Source organism: Osmerus eperlanus, chromosome 11, assembly GCF_963692335.1.
Source record: "Osmerus eperlanus chromosome 11, fOsmEpe2.1, whole genome shotgun sequence".
Taxonomy (NCBI): domain Eukaryota; kingdom Metazoa; phylum Chordata; class Actinopteri; order Osmeriformes; family Osmeridae; genus Osmerus; species Osmerus eperlanus.
Genome location: NC_085028.1, coordinates 9,357,296 through 9,374,431, shown reverse-complemented (window position 1 = coordinate 9,374,431; position 17,136 = coordinate 9,357,296). Strand labels below are relative to the sequence as shown.

Genomic DNA, 17,136 nt, shown 5'->3' with positions numbered 1-17,136 from the left:
AATAATCCAATTTCAATTTGAGAGTGTAATAGTAACATCCACATGCCAAATTATTGCAGGATTTAAAAAGTTGGTAGGAAAGTGTAACTGGAAAAGGCAATTCCATTCATTTGTGTCACATGAGCAGAGCTCTTTAAATGAAGTTAAGAGGAAAAAGAAGGCACTGGCATTTTTTCAGATCTGAGGTTTTGAATATTTATTGATTTTTAATTTATTTTTTTCATCTGAAAGTTGCTCTTCAGATGCCAGCATCCCTGAGAAAGATATAGGTTCATAACACAAGCCTACTGAACAACCCCATCATTGTGATAAGGAGGGGTCAACCAACAGGTGGGCTAGTCTCTATAACCCCAGTTACAGCTGCCTTTTCTCCATCCATGCCCTTTTCCCCAGTTATTGAACCCACTGTGTTCTAGTGCCATGTGCCTTTCTTTGAAGATAGAAGTCAGCAAAAAAAAACTTCAGGTGCAGTGGAGATGGACAGTCTTGTGAATTTATGAGGAAACAGTGACTTCCTTTGGATAGTTCAGGTCACTGCAGTATATGGACTGTCCAAAAGAGCTGACCATGGTTTACCTGAGACAGCAAATGGAGTGTGTATCTGTACTTTCTAAAATCAGCCATGTGTCACAGGAGTAGAGAGCGTTGTGAAAAGGCTTATTGGCATCAATGTATATATAGCTAAGAAACACATGAGCAAATGTATGTATAAAATCAAGGGCTTGCAGATATTGAAACAAACTATTGAACACAAACTACTTGTTATTATAAAAACCTTCTTACCCAGTTTGCTGAAAAACCCCTCTATCATGAATACCATAATGCAACTGTACCCTAGGTTTATCAGGTTTCAGGACAGCATGGCTATCACTTTGACAGGTATCATTCAGGCACTGAGGAAAGGCAGCCCATACAATAGGCAGTGTAGTGTATTCAATGTTGGTGGATGAAGGCCCATAAGCACATGACTTAATTCTACCAGTAAAAGTTATAGAGATGGAGCAAGAGATTTCATTAGCATTGTCTGGCTAAGTGGCTACTGATGAAGCTGGGAAAGGTGGTAAGCTCCAGGACCAGCCCCACCCAACATACACCAGCTATAGCTGGCGGTTGCCTGCCTGGTGCCCCTCTCTAGGCGGTCATCTCAAAGCAGCCCCTGCGATGTGTCTGCATGTCCCTGACCCTGCGGATTGACTGGATCTGGGGATGGTGGGCGCCCCACTCATTCCAGTGCTTGAAGGGTCCCATCTCAAACACGTACTGGAAACCTCTGTAACCGGGGTATTGGTAACCCACCCACCTTTAATAGGGAGAAAGGAGAAGGAGAGAGAAAGAGAGAGAGAAAGAGAGAGAGAGATGATTAGATGGAACTGATTGTTTTTCCTGTGAGAAGCTTGAAGTTTCTTTGTACTATAATGTTTTTTCTCACTGTAACTACACAATCACACCAAACCCTTTACATTGTCTCAGTATCTGTCTCAGGACATGTAATTACCCCCTCTCACTAATCCAATAAGGGACTTACGTTCCACCAGTGACCTGGATGCTGCCCACACGGTCCTGGAAGCCGTAGGACCACAGGCTAGGAATGTCCTCGTCACACACTTCCATCTTGCGGCCCTCAAAGTTCATGCACTCAAAGAGGCAGATCTTGTGGTCCTGGGGGTCCTATAGGTATGTAGGAAAAAATAGAAGGAAAAGATCAGCTAACATCCCGAAAAGGAGATGCATGGATGGATGGATGAACGGAAGGGTGGGTGGAGTCAGATGCACAAAAAGTAAAAAAGACTAAAAAGACAAGAAGATTAATACAACTATTCCATCCATTGATAGATAAATCCATTCATACATACACGGTTGACATTTACTCACCATACGGACAGGCCTGACCGACATGAAACGGTCACACCTGTAGCTGTTGGACCAGGTGTCCCAGCGAGGGTACTCTCCCTTCTCCATCATGAACATCTCCCCAGACATATTCTGCTGCTCATAGCCCACCCAACTGTGTAGAGGACAATTCACAGCAGGGAACATGTTTTAACACATTTATAAAACACAACTGGATTCACAGAATGTGATTTTGTCAAATATAATTGATGTTAACAGCAATATACAGTACAACACTGTGAATGTAGCACATATATCAAACGAGAGATACATATTATGTTTTCGGAATGAAAGTTGAAAAATGCTATTTCCACCAACATTGCACCTCGTCACAAATAATGTTTCATGGCGTTAATATGTTGTACAAATTTCTCAGCAACTTTAATTTGTTTTGGTTTGAGCGACTTACGGTCCACACTCCACCCTGATGGAGCCAATCCTTTCGAAACCCTTCTCACACAGGTTACGACACTCTCCGTTCAGCTCCATTCTACGGCCCTGGAAGTTCTCAAACTCAAAGAGGTACATCTGGAAATTCGGACCAGACAAAGTAATCAATAAATCAGTTTTGTACTGCCCACTGCTAGCAGTTTATTTAAGGTGGATATTAATGGTCATTGATTGAAATGATTGAGGACATACTTTGTGCCTGTTCATTCCCATGCCTGGGTGGCTGCCAATGCTGCCCTGTACTCCAGTGTGAGACATGATAGAGTCTAGAGAGAGAGAGAGAGAGAGAGAGAGAGAGAGAGAGAGAGAGAGAGAGAGAGAGAGAGAGAGAGAGAGAGAGAGAGAGAGAGAGAGAGAGGAGAGAGAGAGAGATAGAGAGAGAGAGAGAGAAGAGGAGAGAGAGAGAGAGCAGAGGGAGAAAAGAGCAATAATAAGATGCAAGGTTAAAATATTTTCATTCACTTCTGCACATACTGTAGACACATTTGGAAAAGACGTATACAGCGCAATTCCACAGTCCTAGAGTGTTTAGATGTAAAATAAAAGAAGGCCATGAGAACAGGCATGCAACTGTTCCCTTATGGTCAATTAATATGTAGATAATGATTTAATATCTCTTAAATGTGTTGTCACTAAAATCTACACTAGCATACATGTAATTTCCCTCTCATGAACACTACTCAACACCTTTAATGTTAAAGCTTTCCAACACAATGAACCACATTCATTATTGAATAATAGTTTTTCTGTACTTCTTATCTCTAAACTTCTGTAAAGTAATCTCTTTTGAAAGAGTTACACAGTGATGCAACATGGAAGATTTTTCATAGGCGGAGAACAGACTTGTCAAGCTTTATTACCAAGCTGACAGGAGATTCCAGAATCTAAGGTGGCCATAATTCGATGATGATTGCCATCCTTTTGAAATGTACCACAGAATGTCTAAGAACTACTTTCTTCTTGTAACAACTCAGGAGGATACTCAAGAGTAATGAAGTCAGTATCTTGTTTGACAGATCTAACACACTTAGGTAGAAAAAATCACAGTCCAATTGACACTCCTTGGTTTAGATGGTCAGAGCATACCCACCCTTTGCCCCCATATTGAAAGTCCTTAGTTCAAGCAGTGGAAAGCCCACCTATGCCGCAAGCTCTAGATAAGTATAATTCTCACCTAAAAGCTGTAGTCAGGTTATGAAGGGAGGAATGGACAGGAAAGCGCAGCTTAGGCCTTTGGGTAAAGTGTTGGAATAGGGCCCCATGAGTAGGGATATATATATACATTCCCATCCCACTATGGTCTGTTGCATCAGAATTCGCCCAGGCCATTGGACGAAAGGGATCCTTTTTTTGAGGGAGGCTTTGGGCGGGGTTAAGGGTCATGCTTATCTCTCAGTGTGCCATGCTGACTAGGCGCCCTGTTTTGTTGTCCAGCGCTACTGTGGGGACTAGGGACAGCCACCATCATCAGCAGAAAGCCCCTACTGCTACTGGTTCTAAAACACACAGTCACATGCAGGCAGGCACTCACACAGACATGTTTGCACATTAAACCACAGCAGACACAATTGCAGGCACACTTCTCAGCGCATACAATATTTAATTACCTCAGGTAATTTTTTTCATCCCTCATCATCTATCCCTTTTCCATTTATACTTTTTTCTTTCTAGCTTTCTCTTTTTTTTCTTTCTTTCTCTCTCTCTCTCTCTCTCTCTCTCTCTCTCTCTCTCTCTCTCTCTCTCTCTCTCTCTCTCTCTCTCTCTCTCTCTCTCTCTCTCTCTCTCTCTCTCTCTCTCTCTCTCACTCTCTCTCACTCTCATTCCCTCTGCCTCTCCACAATCCTGGCCTTTGAGCACCAAGCAGAGCAATGTGCTGACCTCAGGAGCACCTCATTGTGTGGACAGGCATGTGGGTGCCATTGGTCTATTGTTTTGATGGACCAGTAGCCTTGACTGTCACACGTGTACACACCACACACACACAAACACACTCACACAGCATTCCTCTGTATCAAGCAGAACCTGCTGGATCCATGATGACATGTGACAGTATGATAATAGTTTGACCCAGTCACATACACCAATTCTCACACGTGTTCACACTGATTTGGCAGCCGTGCCAATTGAGATATGAACACACAGACACACACATACACACACACATACACAAACTCACAAACGGATACACACAGCAACACACAAAGACACATACACAGTCTAGCTATATCTCAGTGTAGGAATCAATTTTATCAGAGATATGCAGATACATGAATACTTTGTTACAGTTTCTCAGTAATAGGATGTCAGTTCATTGAGTGGGGCAACAAGGGGGCAGAGCATAGGTGCACAAAGGGTCTTAATGTGTACAAGTGTGTATATATGAGTGCGTGCGTGCGCATGTGTGTGCAGGTCCATGTCAGGCTCTGAATGGGTGGCGTGTGTGTCTCCCATGTATGTATGCATGAGCGACCATATATTTATGTGTGTGTGTGTGTGTGTGTGTGAGCTGGTAGGTAGATGTGTGTGTAAATGTGGCAGGGTAAGGGAAGAGAAGTCAGTTGGGGTTTGCATAGGTTATCACTCAGGTGGGAAGCCCTGCAAGTGCCTCTGGAGAGCTCAGTGAGTAAGTACTGAATGCCTAACTTCATCACTACAATAGTACACTTTATTTACCAGACAATATTGTAACCATTTAGGTATCTGAAAATATATATTTTTTTCTTCAACATCTCAAGATAAATGTTTCAGAAATATAGTCCTAGTGTCAGTGTTTTTTCACTACATTATTTTAATCTTTCATGGTGTGTACTTTCTTATTTCATAAGCGCCATAAGATTCATAAATTATGAATATTTTCCCTTCAGGTACAGAAAGTGCACTATGAAGGGTTTGCAAAACTACAAACGTATGGGCTGGGCCATGGTGGGGTGCAGCCCATGTATGTATAGTAATGATGAGCATGCTGTGCTTCATGAGAGGTGGTCATGGGCTGGCGCTGGCTGGAGCTCGTGATAATCGGCACTGGGCACCGTGCCCTCGGCCCGGTCCAACACTGGCGGGCCAAAGCCCAACGGCTCAATCTCAAACAATAAGCGGCCCAGCAATGTGCTGACTCCTGCCCTGGACCCCTGGCTAGGACGCCATTCACCACTGCGGCGTATAAATAGGCCCGTTTACTAAGGGGGGTCAGGACATCGTTTTTGTGGAGCCCCCCCCGTGAGTGCTGCACAGCTATTTTTGGGGTAGGTCAGGTAAGCCCTCCGTAGCAGCCATTTTGCCTATAGCCTTTTACTGTCCATTGTCTATTTACATTTTGTGTCGGTTTTCTTTTGTTGTTTCTGCTGAGCCTCAAAATGTATAGAAAAGGGGTGTCACTCACACACACATACACACACACACACACACCCACACACACACACATCTAACAGAGATGGACTTGTGGTATTGTTCCTATAGTGTATGGTCTAACTACACTCAGTATGGCCAGCACAGTTGACGTCACATTAGTATGAAATGCAGATATGATACACACTTAAGATTAACCATACCATAGACACACCCTATACAATGTGTTTTTACGTAAACAAAAAAACTAGAATTAAAACCTCATAAACAATCTGATCACATGCTGTAATTTATTCGCAGAAATGTAGTTGTGTGCTCCAAGTCTCCAAAACGAACAAACTATCAATCTATTAGATAAAAGTGGGTTATTTGTACTTTGTTATGATATAGTCTCCTGTTTTCCATTCCGTAATGTTTGTGGAATTTGGCACTCCACAACCTACTCCACATACTGTACTAAAAACGAATTCAATGTTTTTATCTTCTCAGACCTAGCATGGGTACATCATCATGTTAAGGATAGGGCACCACTTAGTTTTGGTTTGTCCAACAGACTCAAGCATTCTGGCATAACTAGGCCATCTATATAATTTGGGTTAGGGTTAGAGCATCTCGGTATGGACAGAAGCATGCCAGCGTGCAACACAGGTCTAGGACAATTTAGTATTGTCTGTTCTTATTACCCTATAGACTCAAGCAGAAATGTGACTGTCTGGTCTCTGTCAGTAGGTCAACCAATATTGAGATATCCAACAGAATGGCTTTGACTAAACCCAATCCTATGGGACCATGGAAGGTGAGTCAGCAGCAACAATTTGGTTGTTACCGATATAAGCACATCTATTACTGCAGGAATAATGCTTCTTTTGCTATAAGGTGTAAACTTTAGCAAATTGAGCAACCCAATGCTGGATACTACTTGGAATACATGAGGAGCATTTTATTTAATCTCCTTCACGTGCAGTCTGGTCTTTTGAAACTGTCCCATTGACTGCATCAAACATGACACTTTAAAACAACTTATGTGTGACCCATCTGTTTCTGAAAACACTGCATCATCCCTCCTTGAACAGGAACAGTGATGTGAGAGTGAGATAGGACTTCCAGATGGATGGAATCGATTCTAAGATCATTAAAGATTCAAGAGCCAGATGGTTTGGTTTCAGGTGGAGTGAACTGCAAGTCTCCCACATAATCCAGTGTGTGTCTGCGTTTATAGATCACAGTCTATGACCAGGAGAACTTCCAGGGAAAGCGTATGGAGTTCACTGCATCCTGCCAGAACATCATGGACTGTGGCATGGACAATGTTCGCTCCCTGAAGGTGGAGTGTGGAGCGTAAGTTAGCATACAAAAACCCAAGTAGTGCAAAGTGACTCTAATGTAAAGAAGAAAATGCCCCAAATACCTTCAACATTTTTTTTTTGAATTATGCTATTGTTATAATGACCACAAATTTATTTATCCCCAATTATACAATCCATTTGGCCCTTTAATTTCGAAATTTCCCCTCGTGAGGATCAATAAAGTATTATGTCTCTAATAGAAAACTGTAAAATGGAGCTCCTTATATTTTGGAATTGAGGTATGTGGTCATCTTTATGTTTGTGCCATGTGTGTTTGCATGTGTGTGTGTGTACGCAGCTGGGCAGGGTATGAGCACTCCAGCTTCTGTGGACAGCAATTTGTGTTGGAGAGGGGGGAGTACCCTCGCTGGGAGTCCTGGAGCGGCAGCAATGCCTACCACATCGAGAGGATGATGTCCTTCCGCCCCGTCTGCTCTGCTGTGAGTCTGAGGCCATCCCCAGTCAGGACTTTGAGGAAACATCGTCCATCTCCCTGTTCCTTAAATAGATAATATAACTAGATTTGCAACAGCAACAAAGAAGAAAAGGGCTTTGCCTATCAAATTATACAAGATCGGAGATTACCTCAAGAGAGGAAGCAAGCATTTAAAATAGGGTTTACTTTTTCCCTTTTTCTGGGTCAAGTATTAATACCCACATTGCATTCCCTGTTTAAACTATGATAAATGGGGTTAGGGGGGACAGGAAGGAAAGGCTCTCTTGTTCTGTTTGTCTGACACTGATTGTGTGTTGATCTATTTTCTACTGTTCAGACAGAAAGCGAGCAGGATTATGAGGAATTGATTAAGGCTAAGGCAGACAATTGCAGTATCTTCTTGGTTACAAAATCCAGTTTAATGGAACATTTGACAGACTCACTTTAAAGTGTCTATTTTAATTTATTACAGTGATAGGTCCAGGTCACAAAATAACATTATTCAAGAATCTATCCTACTCCCAGTCACATGCACTGCTATTGACCACTGCATTTCACTTCAAGAGATTGCATAATGACTGAGACTGACCATTTTCCCTCCACAACTCTTATTTGACAGAACCACAAGGAGTCTAAGATTGTTGTCTTTGAGAGGGAGAACTTCATTGGGCGGCAGTGGGAGATGAATGATGACTACCCCTCTCTGCAGGCCATGGGCTGGGGCAACAACGAGATCGGATCCATGCAGGTCCAAAGTGGAGCGTGAGTCACATCCTGACCCTCTGTTTGCTATGTTTCTGTTTGCTAGAATGGCTTCATTCTAATTAGCTACATGGTGAAACCAAATTGAGTAAATTAATCATAATCAAAACGCAATAAGACAGAGCATTTGTCCCACCAACATGAAAGCAAAACAAACTGGGGGGGGGGGGTACATTTAATTAAAAGTAAAAACAGCTGAGGTGTGGTGACTTTAAATTGTTCTTGGTCACTCTCTATTTCTCCCCAGCTGGGTGTGCTACCAGTTTCCAGGTTACCGTGGCTACCAATACATCATGGAGTGTGACCGTCATGGAGGGGAGTACAAACACTACAGAGAGTGGGGATCCCATGCTCAGACCTTCCAGGTGCAGTCGCTGCGCCGAATCCAGCAGTGAGACGAGAGGCCACCTCCTCTTCCCAGTTCCCCTCCCCTTTCTCCCCCTCTCCCTCTTCCACCCCATCATCCCAAGCTTGGCCAGTCCTGTCAGACCTCAGAGACCCATGGCTGAGACCTCCCCCCTCCCCCACCCAGAGCTGATGTTACCAGCACTTTTGTTTTATTCCAACGCTCAAAGAAAACAAAGAGAGCGAGAGAAAGAAAGAAAGATCACAGATATGCCCACCACGCAGCGGAGAGTCTTGGGTGGCTGTGTGGCGGTGATCTTCCTCCAGCTTATTGCTCCCCGAGTTTATACAGGGACACTCTGTACTCAAGTGATCAATAAATAAGAAAACGAGAAACATCAACAAATAAACAGCATTACAAGTGTCTTCTATTAGTCTGATTTGGGGGTGAAAATCTGTGTGTGTCACCAACATCTTACCAACTGCATCCCGGGCACTTTTCCCTATCCATAATTCCAGGAATATTTTTTGTGTGTGTACCACCGACTTCATCACTGGCACTGCACTCTATAGTTCCACGAATCTGTCCCACCAACATCTTAATTACCGACTGCATCATGGGCACTGTGCACTAGTCTCAATTATTTAGGATACACGTACGGGACAATTTGTGCAAATGTTTAATCCATGGCAGATCAATATTTATTGGGGAGCTAGCTGAACACATTCAATTAGGCTATCATAAATATGCGAATTAGAACAGGGCAAGATTTTTTACCATTTCAAACAGTTTATATTATTGAACGTTTTCAACACAAGCGCATATTCTCACCAGGTTTTGCTGATATTCCTGTGCTTCCTTAACAATGCCCCGCCCCGATTGTGGCGACATCAGAATGAAGCTCCGCCCTATAGAAAATTACAGGAAGTTGATGGAGAAAAGCAGGCTAGCTGGCTGGAGAGACACGAAAGGCTAGCAATTTAGTGCTGCCATTGACTATTACATTAATATTTTTTTAATTAAGTTAGAATGAATGGTGATTAAGTAAAATTACGGAAAACATGGCGACTCTGAGAAGGGTGCATCTGTTTGCAGCGCTCAAACTGAACGTCTCACTTTTCGGCTGTCTCCTTTTTGTTGTTGTTCCAATGGTCTCATGTCTGAACGTTGGAGAAGCGATGCTGGTTAGGACGACAAAAGCGTCAGAGGAGGTGGAATCGTACAATAAGTACTACAATTATGAGGAATTAACACAACTTCTCACGAATATGGCTTCGAAATACGCTCACATTGCCAACTTGTCAAGCATAGGCCAGTCCGTAGAGGGCAGGGAGCTGTGGGTGATGCATATTACAAAGGACCCGAACATTGACCTACCGGGTAAACCTAAATTCAAGTATGTGGGGAACATGCATGGGGACGAAACTATCTCAAGGCAGGTTCTCGTCTACCTTGTGGAACACCTCCTGACAAGGTATGGGGAAGACCAACGCCTCACGGAGTTGGTAACAAGCACGGATATCTACATTATGCCCAGCATGAACCCTGACGGGTTTGAAAGGTCTAAAGAAGGGGACTGTAGTGGAGACGCCGGTGGTCGTCAAAATTCGAAGAACCATGACCTTAACCGAAGTTTCCCTGATCAGTTTCAGAAAATACTTGTAAAACAAGAGGAAATACCAGAAGTTACTGCAGTCATAAAGTGGATACTCGAGAAAAAGTAAGTGAGACAGACTGCTTAATTGTCGAAGGTCAGTTTAGACACTAAACTGTACACCCCTACTTGTTTCTAATGTTATGCGGTATGCAAACAGTCTGTCTAAAATAATTATCTCACAGTCAAATAAATCTAAAGGATTTAGTGAAGAGTATACAAATGAATCTCCATTTACTTTCCAAAGGGGACTTGTTGCTATCCAATAGTTTGGAATGTCTCCTACCAACTGCATCTCACAATTGCTTCTTTGGAAGAAAACAAACAATCCTGTTTCTTTCCCGGCTTCAATAAACAGCAGTATGGGCTTAGTCATAGTCCAACTGATTCTCCCGTAAACCATCCTTTGACATTGTTGACTAAGATACTGGTACTAAGCATTAGCATACGCATGAGTGAGAGTGTAATTATAACCTAATCTATGTGCCTGGATCATATTTCTGATTCGAACAGACTGAATGGTGTGTTTCCCTGTGAATCATGTGACAATATGCATTTGTAACATTCCTGCAGGTTTGTCTTGTCTGGGAATCTACACGGGGGTACTGTGGTGGCAAGCTACCCGTTCGATGACTCAGCCGACCACATGAGCCAGGCCCAGTATAGTCGCTCTGACGACGACAACCTCTTCAGGTACCTGGCACGGGTCTACGCCAAGAACAACCCAGTCATGAGTACGGGTGTGCCCAAATGCCCCGATACCCCGAATGAGATGTTCAAGGATGGCATCACCAACGGGGCGGAGTGGTATGACGTGCCAGGTAGGGAAACCTAATAATTTGAATGATTAGAAACCTAATTTGAATTTGAATTGCAGAAACTCTTTATTCTGCATCACCTCTTCCACAACAATCACACAAATAGGGGAAAGGGAGATTGAGTTCCTGGTTGCCAATACAATTGAACCAATTTTTTTTTTTACAAAAAAACACAACAAGATTGTAGTGGGTGGCTGCAAGTTACCATAGAAACAGGCTAATTAGCGTGACACCGATTTCTTCCTTGTGTTTGCCTACTTCACATGATTATGGCCTACATTCACACATTTTCAACACTTTGGGTATTTTCTGGGGCGACCTTTTGTAATTAGAAAACATCCTCACAGTACGTAATGTCTGCACAGTGATGTCTGGCATAGAGGCATGTGAATATTCAGATTTTAGTGCTTTGTTTGTCTATTCTAGGCCTCGGTATCAAGTATGTAGTACATCAAGTGTTTGATTCCACAGGCTTTATAACCACCACTTTCTTCTTGGTATATTGGTTGACAGTTTGAACCGAATGTATATTTTCCCAATAAGACAATTCTCTCTTCGACGGTGAGCCACAAACCCTCGGGTCTCAGGTTACTGTTTTCTGAGTGTTACGAGCCAGACTACACCACCTCTGTGTCAAACTCGGTGTCTCTTCTCTTCTCCCACCCCCCCGGCACAGTTGTACAGAGTATCACACAGTAACCTGACTCACACACACCATACTATAAATGTAGTGGGCTAGGGTACAGTACACTGTACTGTGCAGTTGTTTGGCAGATCAGTGGGGGGGGGGGGGGGGAAGAGTCAAATAATGAGTAATGCTGTGTTGAACTATTCACAGCCCATTTGTGACGATGCTAGGATTTGGAGGAAAAGCTGTGAGCAAATGTACTACCCTACCAAGAACATTCATCCTGAACATTCAGCCTGTCACTTAAAGTGAAGAAAAAAAACAGGCTTTCACATAGGCTTAGCTAGCTGACTGCATCTTTAATTAAAGACTCAGGAGGGTAACCAGGATGACATTAGGATGACACTCTTGTCAATCTGTTACTCCAGTTTATGAACTGAATGTCATGCGAGGAATATGATTTAAGAAATTCAGCTTGTTGAGAGGATAGCCTACATATAGTCAAACAAAAATAATTGGAAGAACCTAACGGCATATTGCTGCTACTGTGAATGTCGTCATGATATGTTTAGGATCTACTTCCTGATAAAGTGAGCTGCATTGTACTTTTGAATAAGGTTTGTATACTGCTGTGATCCACCATATTTTATTAACTATTGTCAGTTAGTTAAGTCGAAGCTTTGTTTTGGTTTGTTAAACTGTACATTTAAAGCTTTAGGCTAATTGAGGAAGCTGTAACATTCCCAGATGTTTTAGCATTCTTGCCTCCCATCCAGAGTGCTAACAAAGGTTCTCTCGCTAATTCCCTTCTGTTTTCTATACTCTCTTTCCTTCTCTTTTCTCTCTCTTTCTCAATGTGTTTCTAACCGTCTAAGGATTAGGCAAATGTGGTGTGTGCTTACGTGGCTGCATTTTTGTGTTTGTTGTGAAATCCTAGCTTCTTTTCTTCTTCAGGAACTGTACCTCAACATTGAATTTTCAACCTATGCGAGCGTTGCGTGGGCCTGGAGAGGACAGGATATGTGTATCTGTATCCTGCCTGGAAAGAGGGTGTGGAGGGGTGTGACTGCTTAGACCCAGGGCTCCTGTGTCTGGAGCATATTTGCTCAATGCCATAGATCTGTGTGTATCATTTACTTTATTAATGTTCCATCACCCACATAAACAGTAACCCTAACCCTTTATTTAAAATGTAGTAAAAGTTTGACTTCAGCAACAAAAGCACTATGCAAAGTAGACATGTCTTTTGGAGATAATACATATGACCGCCGCCCAAAGTGTTTGCCAGATTCCACGTTGGCATCAGCACAGGGTTTGTAAATGGCAATGCTTAATAAAGCACAGTCAGGCCTATAGAATCGTTTTTCAGAGTAGTACATAGTTTTTTTGATACTGGTCCTCCCAGCTGCTTTGCATGTTCAGACACAGACAGTTTAGTGAAATGAGAGTACACTTTATTTACCCAGCGAGATCCTATGAGCACATAGAGCTACGTCACGCACACATACACAGATGCCCACTAATACAGACACTTACACAAACCAAGGCTTAGAGGGCACTACCCTGTTAATCTGTTCTGCCTGCAGCTTGGCACAAAAAGACTAACATCCACACAATTGGCTAACAACATGGAGCCAGAGAAGTTTTCAGCAACCATCAAGAGACATTTCCTGTCAAGCACTAAAGAATAAGTCTGATGTTTCTAGTCTTTTATTAGAAAGTATTTGTGTTTCAGTCCCTATTTGAGGACACAAGTTTATCACTTACTACCTCAGTCCTCAGCAGACATTCTGCTATGTTTGTGTGGGCTTGACTATCCACAATCTAGTAGCTCTTCTCCCTCTCTGTGTGTGCTGCCTAAATATATTAAACCCCCTGGATTAAAGTAATCTTAATGAAGATTACTTTTTAGCTAATGCCTGGTGAGTAATTACAGTGGATGAAGCTCTGAATGCTCCGCCACCACTGTAGCAAAATGTCTTAGATCGGGATCCTTGCATTTGGGTGATGCATCATTTTGTTTTCAGATGTTATACATATTAGCAGTCTTTGCGCCAGATGGTTTTGTGACTCACCTGCTTATCATCTTGCCATGGTGCCAGTTGATACCAGCCAATATAGGTTGGCATTTTGGCAAGGATTTTTATTTAGTTGTAGCACAAGCTTTTGCACACAATGTATGTATGCAAGAAGGAGACTGCGGGTTAGTGCCATTGATTTGTGGAAACACGTCTGACTGACTTGGCTCAAATTGCGTGTGTGTGTGTGTGTGAGAGAGAGCTATGTGCCTTTGTGGGTGGGTTGGAGGTTCCAGCGTCCACCCTGCGGCCCAACCATGGCAACCCTCCAGGGGGCAGCTGGCTGGGGGTGGGTGGTGGTGAAGGAGCCCAGAGAGCAGGCAGCAGGTGGCTCTCTGCCACAGCAAACACATTCTTCCGGAAGGCCTTGGTGCAAGGCTGACCACAGCCTGATCTGACACATCGTCTGTCTGCACTTCTCGACTGCTCTTTAGCACTGGACGGAAGGGCGGATTTAAGGACGCTGTAGATTACATCTCAGTTATTTGTAGTTTTCATGACAAGGGAAGGGAGGGGACATTATCAAAAAAGCCTCCTTTTGACTTAAATACTTCATGTATTTTGTTACATTACATTTTATTCATTTAGAATATGCGTTTTATCCCAAGCAGCGTACAAATAGTGCATATGGAAAGCACAGCAATTGATCGACAGTCAGTAGTGCGCCTAGTTCTACAGTATTTGAGGTTAGAATCAAGGCAGTAGCCACATCATAAAACAAACAATTATAGACAGTGCAATAATAACTGTCGTTTCTCAACTACAGTCTCACAGAACTGCCTAGAAACAACATATCTGAAATGCAACATCAGTTGCTCATTTAGTCTTTCCCTCCGCCAACCTAAAGCTGGCTCTGCCTCTTGGTATATTACTAAAGCATTGTTACACTGAAACATTTAGTTGATTATAAAATACTGTAATGCACTTTTCAGGGGGGATGCAGGACTTTAACTACTTACATGGGAACTGTCTGGAGATCACCATGGAGCTGAGCTGCTGTAAATACCCCATGGCCTCAGAGCTGAGAAAAGAGTGGGACAACAACAGAGAGGCTCTCCTGGCCTACATGGAGAAGGTAGGACCTTGTCATGTGTGTGAACTGGTCTACATCATCAGGACCCGTTCCACAGGCAGAGATTATGTTCAGTTCCCAAACTTAAAAACATGTCCCGTTACTCTCATATCGTTGAAGTTTGACCCTGAACTTCAATGATTGTGTATATATTATTCTCTTTATTGATGATTGAGACATTTATTTAAATTGAAAAAAAATTAAATTGCTGATTGGGACTTTGTCTGTAGGTTCACATTGGAGTAAAGGGGTTTGTGAGGGAAGCCACCAACGGCACAGCTCTATCTGGTGTCAGTATCATGGTGGCAGGCATCAACCACAACTTGACAACCGGCCAGTTTGGTGACTACTACCGCCTCGTTCTCCCCGGTACCTACAACATCTCTGCCATTGCCCCAGGGTAAGTGAAATCTGTACATTTCCTGTTACTGCTGCGCCAGACCACTTTTGTGAGAGAGAAAAAAAGAATGAGGAAGAACATTGATTTAATTTAAATTCTTTCAATGGACCTTGCACTTAGTATTGTATATCTAATTAATATATTTCTTTTGTCTGGTTTTACTCTGTCCTAACACTTCCTTGTGAAATACAAAGGGTTTAAAATTATAAATTAGCAGTTCAATTTGCGTACTTTGCCAACAGGTATACACGCATGACAGTGTCGGGTATCCAAGTAGTTGAGGGCAAGGCCACGGAGCTCAACTTCACCCTGGCACCATTGGTGAAGGCGCCCATAGGTGGCATAATTGTGCCTTCTACACCTGCCCTGACCACCCCTATTTCAACTCCTTCTCCCGACACGACCGCCACCCTTAAGCCCTCTAATGACACCACCCAGTCCAGGGAGGGCTCTGGGGGAAGTGAGACCACAGGCGCCACAGCCCAGCCGGAACACCAGCCAATCCAGCCCCAGGATTTCCGCCACCATGGCTACAGCGACATGGAGCTTTTCCTGAGGAAGTACAGCAACGAGTTCCCCTCCATCGCTCACCTCTACACCATTGGCAAGTCTGTGGAGGGCCGTGAGCTTTTTGTCATGGAGATATCAAACAACCCAGGCGTCCACAAGCAAGGTATGGATTTTTTCTTTAAACTGATAAATAGCTGCAAGCTAAAATTGAAGCCCTTAAAATCACTGTTTCTTTAGGAATTTTTCGGCTTTGGTTCCTTTAGTTCAATAATCCTGCATTTGCCTGCTCTTCTAGCAAGTTAACTCAACGCCCTTTTGGTCTAAACTATTCACTGCAATGAAATAATAAGGACTGAATAGTTCATGGAGCGCAAGTGCTCCAAATAGCCTTTCACTGCTATTACTTTATCTCCTACCCCCCCCCCCCTCTCCATCAGGTAAACCAGAGTTCAAGTACATCGGCAACATGCATGGCAACGAAGTGGTGGGCCGTGAGCTGCTCCTCAACCTCATTGAGTATCTGTGCCGTAACTATGGCAGTGACCCCGAGGTCACAGAACTGGTCAAGAACACACGCATCCACATCATGCCTTCGATGAACCCGGACGGTTATGAAGTGGCTAGGGAAGGTAGGAGAGGACACTTACTGACGCTACTTTCCTGTGTGCTTTTATAGTGTTTTTTCTACATACAGTTGTAGGTGGGGTCCAAAGATGGTCAAATCATCATCTGAGGGATTCAAAACGGACATAAAATCGGCAGTCTCTCTGGAATTCTCTGTACAGACAGTTCAAACTGCTCTTTGCATAAATTAATTGTTAAAGAACTAGCATATTGTTAAAGAGAGACCTTATTTTCCGAGCACTGTCACAGCATTCTTCTATTCCTCTCTCAGGGGATGACAGAGGGTACAGAGGACGCAACAACAGCAACAATTTTGACCTGAACCGCAACTTTCCAGACCAGTTTGCCACCATCACCGAGCCCAGGCAACCAGAGACCATCGCTGTGATGAACTGGCTGAGGAGCATCCCGTTCGTCCTCTCAGCCAACCTTCATGGAGGTTAGCCTTTAGCTCAACCATCCTTTACATCGTAGCCCATGTAGCTTCTGTGGCAAGATGATCTGGCCTGGCTTACCAGTTTATCATCATATTAGCTGGTAACCACTTTAAACAGAAATATATTATATATATTCCTCTAATTAAGACCTACTTTAGGGGAGTTGGAAGTTTTTTCAAGTATGTAACAATAATATTTTTTGCTGTGCTAGCTCACAGTGTACACAATGGACACTCATCCCAGCACAGCTGACAACACTTGCGTGTCCTGTCCTTGTTCCTGTCACAGGGTCTTTGGTTGTCAACTACCCGTATGATGATGACAAGAAGGGCCTCACAGA

The 17,136-nt window shown here is 43.2% G+C and overlaps 2 protein-coding genes across 4 annotated transcripts; one reads left to right on the top strand and one right to left on the bottom strand.

Annotated features, from left to right (window-relative positions):
* Window positions 1-179: 179 nt before the first annotated feature.
* On the bottom strand, window positions 180-3,597 carry crybb1l3 (crystallin, beta B1, like 3). The gene is made up of 6 exons (XM_062473281.1): window positions 3,515-3,597; window positions 2,533-2,606; window positions 2,300-2,418; window positions 1,873-2,005; window positions 1,526-1,668; window positions 180-1,300 (listed from the first exon to the last, which is right to left on the bottom strand). The coding sequence occupies exons 2-6, from the start codon at window positions 2,596-2,598 to the stop codon at window positions 1,132-1,134; spliced, it is 630 nt and encodes a 209-aa protein (XP_062329265.1). The 5' UTR covers window positions 2,599-2,606; window positions 3,515-3,597; the 3' UTR covers window positions 180-1,131.
* A 1,912-nt stretch (window positions 3,598-5,509) lies between these two features.
* cryba1a (crystallin, beta A1a) lies at window positions 5,510-9,000 on the top strand. 3 transcript variants are annotated; one of them, XM_062473282.1, is made up of 6 exons: window positions 5,510-5,591; window positions 6,415-6,481; window positions 6,905-7,023; window positions 7,330-7,471; window positions 8,087-8,229; window positions 8,477-9,000. In XM_062473282.1, the coding sequence occupies exons 2-6, from the start codon at window positions 6,443-6,445 to the stop codon at window positions 8,622-8,624; spliced, it is 591 nt and encodes a 196-aa protein (XP_062329266.1). In that variant the 5' UTR covers window positions 5,510-5,591; window positions 6,415-6,442; the 3' UTR covers window positions 8,625-9,000. The 3 variants fall into 3 exon arrangements, with proteins under 3 accessions (XP_062329266.1, XP_062329267.1, XP_062329268.1); XM_062473283.1 differs by having other exon boundaries at window positions 5,522-5,591; window positions 6,412-6,481; XM_062473284.1 differs by having other exon boundaries at window positions 5,548-5,586.
* The last annotated feature ends 8,136 nt before the right edge of the window (window positions 9,001-17,136 follow it).